Below are 17,232 nucleotides of genomic sequence, written 5' to 3' on the forward strand. Positions count from 1 at the left end.
TCTCCACTTCATTCTTGTATTGCTTAAATGCTTCAATTGCTTCATCCTTACTATTAAGCAAATAAATATAACAATATCGAGTGCAATCGTCAATAAAAGTAATAAAATACTTTTTTCCACCTCGTGATGGTGTCGACTTCATATCACAAATGCCAGTATGAATTAAGTCTAAAGGATTTGAATTCCTTTCAATAGACTTATAAGGATGTTTTACAAACTTAGACTCAATACATATTTGACATTTTGATTTATTACACTCGAATTTAGGCAATACTTCTAAATTAATTAACTTCCGCAAGGTTTTGTAATTGACATGTCCTAAACGAATATGCCATAAATCATTTGACTCCAATAAATAAGAAGAAGCTGAAATTTTATTCATACTATCAACAACCATTACATTTAGTTTGAAGAGACCCTCGGTGAGGTAGCCCCATACATTTCATTCTTACTTACAACAACTTTATCAGAAACAAATACACATTTGAATCCATTCTTAACAAGCAAATAAGTAGAAACTAAATTCTTCCTAATAGTAGGAATATGAAGAATGTTGTTGAGCGTTAACACCTTGCCGGAAGTCATCTTCAGGAATATCTTTCCATAACCTTCAATCTTGGCTATTGAAGTATTTCCCATGGAAAGCTCTTCTTCGAGACCAGCAGTAGAGTAAGTCGCAAATGCTTCCTTGACAGTACAAACATGTCGAGTGGCTCCAGAATCAATCCACCACTCCTTCGAATTTCCAACTAAGTTGCATTTCGAAAGCATTGCACACAGATCATCAATGTCATCATTCTTCTCCACTATGTTGGCATGTCCCTTCTTCTTATAATTTTTCGGGAGACGACAATCAGGGACTTTGTGACCGGTTTTTCCACAATTATAGTAGCTGCCCTTAAATTTCTTTTTGTTCTGCTCCTTAGTCTGTCCAGAAGACCTTTTTCTCTTCTTACTTTTTGGAGCAGTCTCCTCAACGATATTAGCTCCCATGATCTTTGAATTTCCACGAGACTTATTCTCGGCTATTTTGTTGTCTTCCTCAATCTTGAGACGAATCACAAGATCTTCCAACTTCATTTCTTTGCGCTTGTGCTTATGATAGTTCTTGAAATCTCTCCACGAAGGAGGAAATTTTTCAATCATTGCAGCCACTTGAAATGCTTCATTCACGACCATACCTTCAGCAATAAGGTTATGAAAAATAAGTTGAAGCTCCTGAACTTGGGTTCCAACAGTTTTGCTGTCTATCATTTTATAGTCTAGAAACTTGGCAACTACGAACTTCTTCAAGCATGCATCTTCAGTTTTGTACTTCTTCTCAAGTGCGTCCCATAATTCTTTCGAAGTATTCATCGCACTGTACACATTGTACAAGTCGTCCTCTAAAGTGCTTAAGATATAGCATTTGCAAAGAAAATCTGCCTGCTTTCACGCCTGAATAATCATGAATTTTTTGTTGTCCGGCATGTCCGCAGCAGGCACTGGAGGTTCATCGTTAGTGAATTTCTGCATACCAAGTGTGATAAGCGAGAAGAACATCCTTTGCTGCCATCCTTTGAAGTTGGCTCCGAAAAATTTCTCCGGTTTCTCTGCCGGTGGAACAGCAGTCCGGCTTGACGAGGCTATCGTCGTTGCCGCAACAGTCGCAGAAGAATTTCCGTTATCAATTGCCATTTCTCATTGTAAACAACAGAAGAATTCAATTAATGAAAAAATCAGAACAGTAAACAATATTGTTATTAACAAAAATAATATGTATAATAAATAAAACCAAAGTTTTTTATATACTGTTTCACAGAAAACGATGAAGTTTTTATATTCTTCAAATCGTTTTATGAATTTCAATACTCTGATAAAGTTTTTTATATCTTCAAATCAGAATAGTAAAATTCAGAAGGAGTAGAAAACCACACAGGTTTTAATCTCCATAAATAAAATATAGAATATAATAAAATAATTTTCTTAAGATTGTTATAAATCTGTATTGCTGTAATAAACAATTAAACTTTCTGAAATATATAAACAAAACAGAAAGTTAGTAATACTTGTTTAACGAAATAAATTCTGGAAAAACAGTATAGGAATAAATCGAGCCCACTGAATACAAAGTGTGTCCTTAAGGAAATTATTCCCCTCAAATACCCGAGGTACTGGAATATATCCTCCCAGGATAGAACGATTTAACTCAGAAATAGCCATGGCTGTTGGAACAGGGTTGTTTGAAATATTGCGGAAAAATGGATTTAAAATAATCCGGGAAATAAAATGGGCCTGACCGGACCGGGTCGCGGGTTATTCCGGATTGAATTTTTCATTAATTATTTAATTAAATAATTAAATAATTGAAAGGAATTTTGTCCAAAAAGATTAATCAATCAATCTTTGCCTGAAGCTGAAGCCGAGCGAGCGACGACGATGATGGCGCGAGGCTTGCCTTCTTCTTAACTCCTTAAGATCTAGAAGAAGAGCAATTATATATATATACCCATCAAAAGCCTTTCCTTCCTCCAATATGGGACAATGTCCCTTTGCCAAGGAGGAAAACTCAAATATTTCATTTTTCCTCCATTTCTCATTCACCCTCTTTAAGCTACACAAGCTTAAAATCTCAACAATACTGGTATACATTATTCAACATTTCATATACAAGTTTATACAAAGTTATACATCATTATACATGTACTGTACATATGCAGTTAAAACTGAAAATAAAATTTTGTATTTGTCTTATTTTTTCTCGAACAATTTATGTATAAAGTCATTTTTTTCGTTAATTTATCTATTAAATCATGAACTTCTAGATTTTTCTTTCCTTATTGATTTTTCTACCAAATAAGAAACTTTGGAGCAAATTCTTCTTTTTAGAACTTGGAGAATAAGAGATTTTAGATGTTTTTTTTTGCGTTTTTATAGCTGAAATATGAATATATAAACTTGGATAAGAAGGAGAATGAAAAAGAAAACCATGAAAAATTTGCACCAGAATAAAAAAAAAAAAAAGGGTATGCAGGTTTTTTTCGGATATTAGCCAACTGATATTGGGCTGCATATTTGTAAACTTATATCTTGGGCATCCGATTGGAAGGTTAGCTTGTGGAGTGTATTATAATGTAATTCTCCCTTTGTTTTAGGCAGCATATTTGTGCAAATTTCCCGTACCAATTTAGGCGTTAATTTGTTGCTCAAATATCACACAATCCTTTGGACCTCTGCTATAGAAAAATCAAGAGAATAATTCAACTTCATCCTAAAGAGATGAATCCACGATTTAAGTAAATAATAACGAGTAGGCTCGAAGTTTCTATTTGAAGTTATCAACTAATATATTAGTAAATTTATTAAATAGGACGGATCGAAGTCTACATCATCTATTCATATACGGTAAATTTAATTGATTTGATATAAATACTGCGAATAAGTAATACCACCTTTATAGGCCATTATTTTTTAGTTGTCTTATCAAAGTAATGTATATATCTGAACAAATTCTACTATTAGTATGAGTTGTTACACTGTCACAATTAATAATATAAAAGGTAGGGATTTGTAGGCCTTTGATTTTGGCTTTTAGAGTTTAGACTACGAATCCTTTTAATTTGTAAAAATTGCATGGGACGTTCTATTTGGTTGCCTCTTTTTAACTTATACCCGTTTTGTTTTTCCGTTTGTATCCGTACTCATTTTTTTGTTAAAAAGTATTTTAAAAATACGATTTTGCCCTTCTTTAATAAAAGACTATTGACAAACTGCGGGACAAAAATTTAAGCATGTTTAGGCTGAAATTTTAGCAAATAAACTAAAATACTTCAGGTTGTTTAGACTGAAATTTCGGGTAAAACTCAGGACAAAACTGTAGACTGCGTTACAAAACTTCAGCATGTTTTGGTATGAAATTTTAGCAAATGAACTAAATAACTTCAGGATGCATTAGCAAAAACTCTTTAGAAAATTACATACTGCAAGACAAAAACTTAAGCATGTTTAGTTTGAAGTTTTAGCAAATGAACTAAAAAATTTCAGCATATTTAGTCTGAAATTTTAGCAAATGAACTAAATAACTTCAGCATGCATTAGCAAAAACTCATTAGAAAATTACATACTACAAGACAAAAACTTAAACATGTTTAGTCTGAAATTTTACAAATGAACTAATAAATTTAAGTATGTTTAGTTTGAAGTTTTAGCAAATGAACTAAATAACTTAAGCATGTTTAATTCGAAATTTTAGCAAATGAACTAAATAACTTAAGCATGTTTAGTCTGAAATTTTAGCAAATGAACTAAATAACTTAAGCATGTTTAGTCTGAAGTTTTAGCAAATGAACTAAATAACTTAAGCATGTTTAATCTGATGTTTTAGCAAATGAACTAAATAACTTCAACATGTTTAGTCTGAAATTTTAGCAAATGAACTAAATAACTTTAGCATGTTTATTCTGAAATTTTAGCAAATGAACTAAATAACTTCAGCTTGTTTAGACTGAAGTTTCGGATAAAATTCATGACAAAACTGTAGACTGCATGATAAATAACTTCAGCATGCATTAGCATGAAGTTTTAGCTTTAATGTGAAACAACTTCGTGCTATATTAGTATGAAATTTTAGCTTCAACATGAAACAACTTCATGCTACATTAGCATGAAGTTTTAGCTTCAAGGTGAAACAACTTCATGCAAGTGTGATTCTGAAGATGAATCTGGACAATTTTCTGATTTTTTTATAAAGTTGCTGAGAGGAGAGGAGGAGATCGTTTTATATCTTTTGTCAGGGATGTAATTGTCATATTATTACGGATTTTTTGTGAGATAGCTACCAAATCAATAATTTTAAAAAATACAGGTTAAAAGATGGCACAAATATAGGGTACGGATGCAAATCCCCCTTTTAATTTATGTTTACGGATGATATAGAAATGACATCAGGCATTCACTCTAAAGGGCTGATATTTAAGAATTAGCTAGTGCGTCCCGAATTTCAGTTTTTTAATTCAATTTTTCGGGACAAAAATGTTTTGAATTGTTCTGTAATTAAAATTTATAGCTTAAAATTTTAGAATAAAATAACTACGGACTAATTTCTAAATAAGATAGTTAAGAATGACTATTTGTGCACTTGCCCACGAATGATGCTTAGAATTATTCCTGCCTTTATAAAGAACGTGACCACAAACTTAACTTTAGAAGATCGACCAAATAGGGTGTAGACCTGCAAAAACTCTTTCCCCGCCTCAAAGAATTCTGGACTGATTCATTAATGTTAGGGGTCGTTTGGTAGGGTATATAAGAATAATGCAGAATATAGTGTATTAGTAATGCAGGGATTAGTAATGCATGAGTTAGTAATGCATGGGTTAGTAATACAAGCATTAGTTATGCATATATTATTTCTTATAAACTGTTTAGTGTGGTGTATTAAAAATTATAATGCATTGCATAATTTTTAAGAAAAATAGTTGTTTTCAAAATTGCCCTCCATATTCTCTAGTTTTAAGGGACTTTAAGGACAATTTTGTCTTTAACCATACTAATGCATGCATTAATGGCCTTGGTATTACTAATATCATGGTTTTCTATACATTACTTATACATAGGCTAATACCAAGTATGATGTATAACTAATGCAAGTATTAGTTATACATAAGTTGAAAAAATATATCAAACAAGATATTAGTAATGCACAAGACTAATACTTGCATTATTTTTTCTAATACCTCTTACCAAACGACCCCTTATAGTGTCAAATAGGTAAAAGTTTTAGTTAAAGTATCATTAATATAAAAACTTAAAATAGGAATGAAAGGCAAATATATTACAAGAATATTTTACTATTCCAAAGATTAATAGCGAAATCTATGATAAGAAGCAAACTAGGAGTTCTAAATTTAACATTTATTAGATACTTAATATAACTTTAAAGTTTAGAGTAAATTTAAAGAATTTGACCGAACCCGTACTAATCTTTGGAATTTAAAGAATTTAACGTTCTAGCTCCCTCTTTGTTAGAAAGAGATATAAATCTACTTTTTTTTTTGGTCGTAGTGGATGACATTAATGATTAAACTATCTAATTAAGTAGTTGACAAATACTTAGAACAGCGGTGATTAGTATTATGTCAAACGTGCGAGAGATAGTCTACAAACTTCAAGGAAGTTTTAAATAATTCTCAAAATTCATTATTGTCTCCTTTCTTTTCATATTTGTTTTTTCATCAAGGGATATGCCTTTGAACTGATAAATATTTCAGGGCCTTTTACACTTTTAGCCCGCGTCAGAATTTATATTCGATAACCGAAAAAAGTATATAAAATTTATATAATTTATATATATATATATATATATATATATATATATATATATATATATATATATATATATATATATATATATATCGACTATTATTTTAAGAGCGGCTATACAACGTTATGTTTTCAATATTTTTAAACTAATGATAAGAATGGGACCATAGCAAACTAGAGCCCCTCTTACCCACCGTACCTCTCCCCGGCAAATACTTACCTACATCCAACTTTTACAACAAGTTAATTAATGTGTATTTTCATCTTATTTATTATATAAGTAATAAAAAAATATTAATTTGATATAAAAAACATTTTGCTCTAATCCTATCCCAGCCTCAAGTTAAATAATTAAAAGTCACGTGAAACAACAATCATGAGAAGTAGGGGTGTACATAGGTCGGGTTAGTTCGAAATTTTCAATTATCAAACCAAATCAATGGTGACAGATTTTTAAATTTATAAACCAAATCAAACCAAACCAACAAAGTCGGATTTTTCAATATCGGTTTTTCTCGGGTTTTTCGGATTTTTTCGGATTTTTGGGTTTTTTTCCGATAAAGTCTTCATAGCATGAAATATGTAACTTATGCTCCAAATATTTCTTAAGCCCTAGTAAAATAACTATATAATGTATTTTTCTAGAAACTAACACAATAATATGAGATAAGTCATAGCATTATACTAAAATATTCAATAGCAAAGATAAAATAATAAAATTATATAAAATAAATATTATTAATTAATAAGCCATAATGAAAATTAACATCTAAAAATACTATATAAGTCATGCTAAAATAAGTATAGCTAATAAGTACTAATATTAATTACATAACTAAGCACTAAAGAAAAAGATAAACTAAATTATACATTTTCATTATAAACCAATGTAAAATTAAAATAATTATCCAACACTATCGCCATTCCTATTATTGAATTGAATTTCTTTTGTTAGCATTAGTATTGATTTGAACTTTGTTTGAGTTACTACATTTATAGTATTTAATTTTTTTTACCATTCAAGATTGTTAAGTCTAAACTTGAAATAATACATTAAAAAATAAAATTATAAAAATGTTTAAGAAATATTTATAAATTATATTACAATAAATATTTATATGTATAAAATATTTTTAAAAATTATATAAATATACTATCGAGTTGGTTTGGTTTCGGTTTAACTTTTGTTTTTAGTTAAAACCAAACCAAACCAGTTATGGTCGGGTTTTATTTTTCAATACCAAACCAAATCAAACCAAACCATATTGGATTTTTTTTTTTCGGTTTGACTCGCATTATCAGTTTGGTGCGGTTTATCGGTTTTCTTTGTACACCCGACGGGTAGGTCTATTTTGGTCCTTCAAATATAACCCTGAGCATATTTAGTCCCTTAAGTATGCTAAAATGGAGCACCTTTAGTCCCACTAACACAATATGTTCAAAAACTAACGGTGTTACCCAACTCTGATTCATGAAACAAATCTTCTGCTCTGAAGCAAAATGTTTCCTTTCCTTTTATTGGATAACATAAATTATCACTTTAATTCCTCAATTTTAGATAATGTCTTCTAAAATTTTGACCTTGAAAATATCCCTTTCTGTGCTAGTTTTCAATGAGAAAATGATACTGTATAGCCGCTGTAAAAATAATAGCCGAAAAAATATATAAAATTTATATATATATATATATATATATATATACATTTAAAAATTTTGGTTGATTTTTCCAAAAAGAAAAGTTAAAATTTGAAAAAAAATAGAGTTTCAAGGATCACTTCTAGGCATATTATTGAAGCAAACGAATAACCAAGTTGTATTATCACTTTTACCCGCTTCAGAAATTATTTACATCTGATAGCGGAAAAAGTATATAAAATTTATATAATTTTTGTATATTAACATACAATATATATATATATATATATATATATATATATATATATATTTTTCGGCTATTATTTTTACAACGGCTATACAATGTCATTTTCTCATTGAAAACTAGCACAGAAGGGGATATTTTCAAGGTCAAAATTTTAGAAGACATTATCTAAAAATGAGGAATTAAAATGATAATTTGCGTTATCCAATAAAAGGAGAGGAAACGTTTTGCTTCAGAGCAGAAGATTTGCTTCATGAATCAGAGTTGGGTAACACCGTTAGTTTTTGAACACGTTGTGTCAGTGAGACTAAATGTGCTCCACTTTAGCATAGTTAAGGGACTAAATATGCTCGTGGCTATATTTGAGGGACCAAAATAGACTTATCCTAAAAAATAAGGGACAATATTGGCCAAAAACTCCATCCGAAGAGAAGTGTTAAGTATTTAGAGTTAATTTCTCTCTTCTTATGCATGTGCTCTTGTTCCCTCTTTTCCCACAACAAAATAAACAAAAACAAAGTACAAAAAGAGATTATACAAAGATATCGAGCGTAATATACATTAAATTATGACAGACATGGGGACATAGTTTTTCTATTTTATTCCTTCCTATCCATTTTAGTTGTCATATATTTTTTTTCTATATGTCCCTGTAGAAACTATTAATAAGGACTTTTTGATTATTATATCCTTATTTATATCTTCCATCATCCATCATATTGATCTCTCTTCACTAAATTTTCTTTGTACGTAATTTATTTATTTTTAATTTTAAAAAATAATAATAATAAGGGTAAAATAGGAATATATTAATTAATATTTTAATTTTTTAAAATGATAAGTATTTCGTACCAATTATTTTTAATAACTAGGAAAACTAAAATGGACAACAGAAGTTTTGATTTTAAAAGAGACAAAACAGTAGAGGAAAAGAGAGGAAAAAGCAGGTAGCCGTAGTCTTGGTTTGAAATGTTAGTTTTTATGACAGCCAATAATAATAAACTACAATATATACAGAATGTTGATGTGAAGTGTGAACAAAGAATTGTTAAAATCATCTTCTCCTTGTAATTTTTACCTGTCCCCTATAGCCATTCTTGAATCTATCTTATTCTTACCCTCTTCAAAGAGAGAGAAAAAGTATAATTTAGTAGCAATATGCAAGTTGAAAGATTAATTAATGGTCTTTGACACATAGTTTTGGGCAATCTTGAGCATTTAGCAAACAACAAAGCTTTCATATCAGATAAAGTTAGAATCTTTTTGAGCAAAACATACCATATTCAAAGTTAGTTGGGTGAAAACAAGCCCAAGAGATCCCCATTTGCTTGGAAGTTGACTTTTCAAGCCATTTTTTTGAACCAAAATCTTGAAAAACCTAATCTTGAACTGGGGTTTTCTTGTTTTTTTGAAACCATTTTACCTATAGGGAGTATTCAAAGTTAACTAGGAGAAAAATCTCTAAAATCCCATGTGTAAAACTAGCCCAAGAGATCCCCATTTTCTTGGAAGTTGACTTTTCAAGTCATTTTTTGTACCAAAATCTTGAGAAAACCCAATCTTGAACTGGGGGTTTCTTGTTTTTTTAGTCCATTTTACAGATTGGGAGTATTCAAGGAGAAAACTATCTAAAATACCATGGAAATAACAAGCTCAAGGGATCCCCATTTGCTTGGAAGTTGACTTTTCAAGACATTTTTTTGTACCAAAATCTTGAAAAGACTCTATCTTGAACTGGGGTTTTGTTTTCTTGTTCTTTTGAGATCCATTTGTAAGTATTTGGTGAGTTATGGGGGAAGAATCCAAACTTCAAATTCATAGTGAAGAGGAAGTTGAAGAAAGTGAGAATACCGACGGGATCTGTTGTAGTTCTATGTTGTGTGCTCCAATCAACTGGTTTAAAATGCTAGCTGTGGAATTGCACTGGAGTTTTGTGTTTGGTGTTGTGATTGTATATGGAGTAAGCCAAGGACTTGGTGGAGCTTTTTCTATGATAGGGACAGAGTATTATATGAAGGATGTACAAAAAGTGCAGCCTTCTGAATCTCAGGTTTATTCTGGGATAACTTCAATTCCTTGGATTGTTAAGCCTTTATGGGGTCTTCTCACTGATGTTGTTCCGATTTTGGGGTATCGTCGCAGACCTTACTTCTTATTCGCGGGTAAACTATGCAATGCCATTTTGATTTTTTTAGTTTCTTGCTGATTTTAGAACTTCTCTTGATTATCTGTTAGTTTAGATATAGTTAATGTTGTTTAAGGCTGATAAAACTAGTTGGAATCTATCCATATAACTTTGTAGTACTTACTAAAACTGGAAAATGCCATGTCATAAGTGGAGTTATCACTAAAAAGGAAAATATTGTTTAGTGGTTTCCAGATGTCCACTAAATAACTGGGAATCTTGGTACAAAAAGATAAGATCCAGATGTGATATCTTTTCCAGAACTATAGTTAAACTTCTCTGCTCTTAGCCTCAGCTGTCATTGGAAGAATGAACAACAAAACAAACAAACAACACCCCAATATAATTCCAATAGTGGGGTCTGAGGAGGGTAGTTTATACGCAGACCTTAACCCTACACTAGGGTAGAGAGGCTGTTTTCGATAGACCCTCGGCTCCCTCCCTCCAAGAACTCCCCATCTTGCTCTTAGGGTGGCTCGAACTCACAACATTTTGGTTGGAAGTGGAGGGTGATCACCACTAGAGCAAACCACTCTTGTCGTCATTGGAAGAATGAGAGTAATATAATTGTCTCTTTATCTAAAGATAGCTCTCATCAGTAAGGTTCAAAGCTAGAGCCATAATTAACTGAAAATTGCCTGAAGGAAGCCTTGGAGCAACAGTAAAGTTGTCTCCATGTGACCTATAGGTTAGGGGTTCTAGCCGTGGAATCAAACACTAATACTTGTATCAGGATGGACTGACTATGTCACACCCTTGGGGTGTTGCCCTTTCCGTAACCCTGCGTGAACGCGTGATGCTTCGTACACCGGGCTGCCCTTTTACCTGTCGGGTACGAAAAAATTAATTTTTTTATTTTGTGTAGAGTGTTTGTAGTTCATTGCTGTTTCCAAAATGGGGATATAAGATATTCAGGAATGCCTCCCGCCAGAGAGTCAATTGGCCTATGGTTCTCAACATTAGCTAATAACAAATTTAATTCCTAAATTTTTTTGTTGGATAATAGTAGTGATGATTGAGGCTTAAATTGAAGTGGGTAATTCCAAAACTTGATCAACTTTAGTAATATCCTATGCACTCCTAGATACTCGTTGTACTTTTAACAGTTATATTTCTTTGATTTTTTGGCTTGGTTGCTTGGTAGATTAAAAGTGGAATGTGGTTGCTCAATGAAATTCTGTTCTTTCTTGGAAAATTTCCTCTTCATAGTTTATGATTTTAGGTTTGACATAGATGTTTGGTTTCCCAAAACAATTTTTGTTTCCACGATTTTGCTATATATCATCGTTTCACACAGTGTAAATGTGCACACCTAAGTTGCTCGGACATGAGTGCGGGTGTCCGACACAGGTGCGGATCTAGAGGTCGGATCTTTCGAGATATAAATTCTAAGATTTGGGGATATGGATCCTAATACGGATACGGGTACGGGGATCCGGCTAAAAATAATTCAAAAAAATAAAAAAAATTCTAAATTATGAGAAATTTTGTGGAATACTTTTGTATTCTCAAGTGTGGAATTCTTTTTCATTCTCAAGTTGTACATAAGTAAAGGATTAATTTCCTAGATAAGGTATGCTATTTTCTTCAAATTTATCATAGTTTTGGTTTTGATTCGGGAATCAAATTGTATCTCGTCTCAAATTTTTCCATCCGCCGTGGTCAAAGTACCCAAAATTATTTGACCAGATCTGATATGGATTTCATACCCACAGCCGTACTAGTGTCGTGTCGACACGGGTGCGGCACCTAAACTGCCGTGTCGGAGCAACTTAGGTGCACACACAGAGGAGAGAATGCAACTTGAATAAAAACAAGTTGTATGCTGCATTGGTTGGGTTTGATAGGAGGCCTGCCGTTGGAGATCAAAATTGAGAAGTTGGGCAAGATTTGATGGGTATTTTTGTAGTAAAACTCTGTGGGGTATTGTTCTGTGGAGAAGCAGGAGTCAATTTTTATGGTGGCATTTACAGTCATGCTAAAAGAAAAACACTAACATTATTTCTTCCCCCCTTGAAAGAACATTAAAGTTTTCCATCTTTGCTCTCAAGATAAAACTGTGTTTGAGTGCCAGTGCTTCCATCAGTTCTTGCCTTGAAATACCATGGTGGTGGTAGAATCAAACTTCACCTTTTAGTCAGTATAGTGATGTAATGATGATTTAAAAGCGGCATACAGAAACGATTGAAATTAGGGTAACGTTTTATGGAAATATGTGGGATCATGAAATTAGGATAACTAGTGTCTGTTCGATCATAGCTCTAGATGCAAGAACAATCTGCAATGGCTACTATTGAGGTTTGTTAATTTTTTACTAAGCATTCTTTGAAATACAAAATACCAAGAGTTTGAAGGGGTGAAAAAGCATAAAATTAGATGATCATGTGATTTTTCTGATTAGATGAAGCAATGAATGATTCCCTTCTCTCAATTTTTGTGTCACTGCTTTAGTATTTTTCTGGTTAGAATTCTCTGTTTCTTGAGGTGATATTGGTCTGAGGTTTTTGACATAAACCAGCTGCGGCACAGATTTACCAACATGCTCCAGACCTGTTTAGCAATCTAACAGTGCAAGAGGAGGTGGTTGAACTTATAGCATATGTTTAGAAGATCCTATTTGGATTTATGAGTTTCAACTCCGTGCCATGATTCTAATTATTTTAAGATGCAAACAAATAGGTAAAAGTGTTGACTGCTATAAGGTTCCAAGTCCATGTGAATGACTCCATTTCATCCTATTAAGAACAAATTCCTTCTTTCTTTTCTTGCGGTTAGCCGTTACCTAGAACGATAAAAATGGAAATGTATCTTGATCTTAGAAAATGTTGACAGCCAAGAACAATGTATACATAGTATTAAGTCTTTTGAAAGAAGGATCATGAAAGTGTTGACAATTTGACATATATCTTGTTACTTAAGTTTTATGTACTTGATAAGGAGACATCTATATTGACTAACAGAATTAGCTAATGACTGATGTAAGAAATTAATTCCCCTTTCCAAAGTTGATTCGATGGAAAATAACTGAATATCTTCTCTGTAAATTATTTCTTTGGTATATTTTCAATTTTATCGAAGTACGGCTTTTCAATGATTCCAGGTTCTCTTGGAGTTGTCTCGATGCTATTCTTATCATTGCACAAGAACTTGCATATTGTGTTTGCACTGCTCTCCTTGACCGCAGGAAGTGCGGGGGTTGCAATTGCGGACGTGACCGTTGATGCATGCGTTGCACAAAACAGTGGTTCTCATCCTTCCCTTGCAGCTGATATGCAAAGCTTATGTTCCTTGAGTTCCTCAATTGGTGCACTAGTCGGATTTTCTTTAAGTGGTACCTTAGTTCACTTACTTGGCCCTATGGTTAGCTTTTTATCCCTTAATTTCGAACAACCTACGATATTCTCATTATAGCATAGTGAATATCCAAATATAGAAGATTACTTCTGAATCCTTTTTTTCTGAATAAAAGGGGGTGTATGGCTTATTGTCCATACCAGCTGTGCTTGTGTTTTTGGTTGGAGTTTTGCTCAAGGAACCTCAGACATACAATTTTGCTTATCAACAGGTACTTACACCTCATCTGGCTACTTTTTAGTGAATAGGTCAGTCTTTAAAATCCTAAGGGCTTTTTACATTTTTATCCCGCCAGCAAAATAATTACAGGCGGTAGCCCTAATATACAAAACATGTACACTGATTATGTGTATAATATGTATATTATATGTATATTTATACTTAATATACAAAACATATACACTTTGTCGGCTATTGTTTTGACAAAATTACATTAAATATCACTTAGGCCTACGGCTCATCCGAAAACGACCCACATTTGAAGTTCTAACCTGGTTTGGCCCAGGTTGTACATATTTTGAAATTTTCTTTGCACCCTTTAGCCACGTTAAATTGTAAGTCAGTTTTTTCGTTTTTATTTGGCGCGCTCTCTCTCTCTCTCCTCACATCTTCTACATATGCTTCAAGGAGTTGTCATTGTTGCTTCTCCCCCTGTGTCACATGGTTGTAATGTAAAACAAATGAAGAGTAGAAGTCCACTATTGAAGGCCAGTCAAAGCTTCGCTTTCGAAAATAAGATTTTTTGAGTTTGTTAGTTGTTTGGATTGGATGTTGTTTCAATTGATTCAAAACATCAAAAGGAGTTCAAAATTTAAATTTGAAGTGATTTGGAGTAGATTTGAGCAAGATTTGAGTTAAATTTCAAAAGAGACACCAGAAAGAAGACGAAGTAAGTTTTTGTATAATGATGTATAATATTGTATAATAGTGTATATGTGTGTATGAACACCTCTTATACACCATTTTACATTTTTATACCCATTTATACAGGCGTCTGCAGACGAAATTCTTCCACGATTTTCAGTTGCAATTCTTGTTCAAAACCAATCCAAATCTCCATTAAATGACTTCAAATTTTATATACAACCTCCTTATACAGTTTCTAACAAGTCTAAATAATACCCACTCCAAATTTCTTACAAAACTAAATTCAAAATTTAAACCCACTTATTTGCTTGTTCAACAATGGTGGACCAGTCCAAATCTTCATTAAATGACTTTAAATTCTGTATACAACCTTCTTGTACTATTTCTAACAAGTCTAAACAACATCCACTCTAAATTTCACAAAAAATCATATTCGAAATTTAAATCTACCTATTTAAGTGTGTTCAACAACGATGGATCATCTTAAAAATCTAATTTCTACCACCCTAATGAATTTGGTTTGTTGAACTAATATTTGAGTTACAATTACTGATTTGAAAATTAGATTAAAAGCTTGAGCAATTTTTTTTTTTTTAAAAAAAGAATAGTAATTTGAAGAACCTATTGGAGTTGGATGTTGAATCTTAGCCTATTATTTTTGGGCTATAACTTTGCAAAGTTAAATATAGGCCACTTAATTGCAATACATGCGAGTGAGTTGTATTTATATGTAATCCCCCCTATTTTTTTTTGGGCGGCTCAAAAATGTAATTATCCCAAATCCTCTTGATGCATCTTCAGGTAAACCAGAACTTCACTGATGCTGCCAAGGCTATGTGGAAAACTTTGAAATGCCCGGAAGTTTGGCGACCATGTCTTTATATGTACTTGTCCTTTGCGCTGAGTTTAGATATCCAGGAAGGAATGTTCTACTGGGCAACAGATTCAGACGGAGGACCACATTTTTCGAAGGTGGAATAACTGCTAGACATGTTACATTCCAATCAAGCCAAGTACATAGTAGAATCATGAATTCCTTAAACTTATTGTTAATTAAAGGGAAACTAAAATGCCATTTGTTCCAATTTATATGTCATACTTTCCTTTTTAGTCAGTCTCAAAAGAACGTTATACTTCCTTGTTTAGGAACAATTTAGCTTCACAAGTTTCAAAAGTCTTCCTTTCTTTCTAAACTCCGTGTCGAGTCAAACACCGCCACATAAATTGAGATGGAGGGAGTAACTCATCTCCAAAATATCCAACATGTAAGGCTTTAGTTAAGAGTGAGGAGACGTCACACGAGAGGTTCTGCTGTAACTTAGAGTATCCTCTCTCTACCTAACAATACCAGATTAATGATATGAGGACAAAAACAAATAAGGGATTATTAGACTAAGATTAGTTATTGTACTCTTTTGGGGATAACAATGGAAATGTAACCTTGTAAACTTTTTATTCCTGCAGGAAAGTATTGGATATATATCAGCTGTAGGCTCCGTTGGATCGTTATTGGTGACTATACTGTACCAATATGGACTGAAAGACTATTGTTTCCGAGACCTGCTCTTTTGGACTCAGTTACTGCTTGGTCTGTCAGGAATGCTAGATTTGCTGCTGGTCTTACGTTTAAATTTGAAATTTGGCATTCCCGATTATTTCTTTGTGGTGATAGACGCAAGCGTATCTCAAATGATCAGACGACTAAAGTGGATGCCACTTCTTGTTCTAAGTTCCAAGCTCTGTCCTTCTGGCATTGAAGGCACATTTTTCGCCTTGCTCATGTCAATCGACAATACTGGACTTCTTACATCAAGATGGGGAGGTGGATTGTTGCTTCATGTCTTTAAAGTTACAAGGACACAGTTTGATAATCTCTGGCTCGCCATTTTGATAAGGAACATTTTGAGAATCACTCCACTTTTTGTACTATTTTTGGTTCCAAGAAGTGATCCTAACTCCTCTAGCCTTCCTGATGAAGTGTCGGATTCAAAAGAAAACATTGAAACTCCAGCAACCGAGAATGAAAATATTGAACTTGTCGCTCTGGTTCGCAACATGGATGCTAGATAGCGGATTATACACGTTTTATGGAAGTAACACCATACTTATAGAGATAGTTACGAGGTACAAGTTTTAGACACCATCTATTATTTCGTTTAAAGTTTAGATAGTAAAAGTTGCTGGATAGAAGATTCATTTTTCTGTGTCTTTATGAGTTTTTGTCACATTGATAACAAATGTGAACATGGAAATTACAGTCTGAAAACATGTAAAACACTTATTTCTTGTGGATCGTATACGAACAATGTGATTCACTCGTTCAGCTTGTGATTTTTCATTTATTGCTCAATTTTCTGTATATTGGATGTAATTCTTATCATATTTGTAAATTATTGTTTAGAGCTTGAAACTGCAGAAATGGATTGTGCTATATGAAACCTCAGAGATGCTTTTTTGTAACTATATTTAACTTATCAGGAGTTTTTACAGTTTCTTATTTTGTTGTTTCTTTTTTTTTTTTTTTTTTAAAAAAATTTTATGTTCTGTAAATGAATGCCTTTTCAAGAATTCCCCCTAAGTTGTTTGGAACCCACAGGAAAAAGGAAAGGAAAAGAAGAGGAAAGAATGAAAAGTATACTTTTTTTGT

The 17,232-nt window shown here is 32.5% G+C and overlaps 1 protein-coding gene across 2 annotated transcripts; it reads left to right on the forward strand.

Moving 5' to 3' along the window:
• The first annotated feature begins 9,233 nt into the window (after nucleotides 1-9,233).
• Nucleotides 9,234-16,944, forward strand: LOC104108522 (probable folate-biopterin transporter 2). 2 transcript variants are annotated; one of them, XM_009617583.4, is made up of 5 exons: nucleotides 9,234-10,341; nucleotides 13,465-13,724; nucleotides 13,834-13,929; nucleotides 15,387-15,557; nucleotides 16,050-16,944. In XM_009617583.4, exons 1-5 carry the CDS (start codon nucleotides 9,969-9,971, stop codon nucleotides 16,653-16,655), a joined length of 1,506 nt encoding a protein of 501 aa, XP_009615878.1. In that variant the 5' UTR covers nucleotides 9,234-9,968; the 3' UTR covers nucleotides 16,656-16,944. The 2 variants fall into 2 exon arrangements, with proteins under 2 accessions (XP_009615878.1, XP_018630474.1); XM_018774958.3 differs by having other exon boundaries at nucleotides 10,154-10,309.
• Nucleotides 16,945-17,232: the final 288 nt, after the last annotated feature.

This window comes from Nicotiana tomentosiformis, chromosome 12 (genome assembly GCF_000390325.3).
Source record: "Nicotiana tomentosiformis chromosome 12, ASM39032v3, whole genome shotgun sequence".
Classification (NCBI taxonomy): Eukaryota; Viridiplantae; Streptophyta; class Magnoliopsida; order Solanales; family Solanaceae; genus Nicotiana; species Nicotiana tomentosiformis.

Bases quoted from the DNA above. Each gene is read 5' to 3' on its own strand.
- LOC104108522 (XM_009617583.4), top strand. From the start codon at position 9,969: ATGGGGGAAGAATCCAAACTTCAAATTCATAGTGAAGAGGAAGTTGAA. The intron at 13,725-13,833 runs GTTAGCTTTTTA...TCTGAATAAAAG, and splicing joins TTCACTTACTTGGCCCTATG to GGGGTGTATGGCTTATTGTC. The intron at 15,558-16,049 runs GTGGAATAACTG...TTATTCCTGCAG, and splicing joins GAGGACCACATTTTTCGAAG to GAAAGTATTGGATATATATC.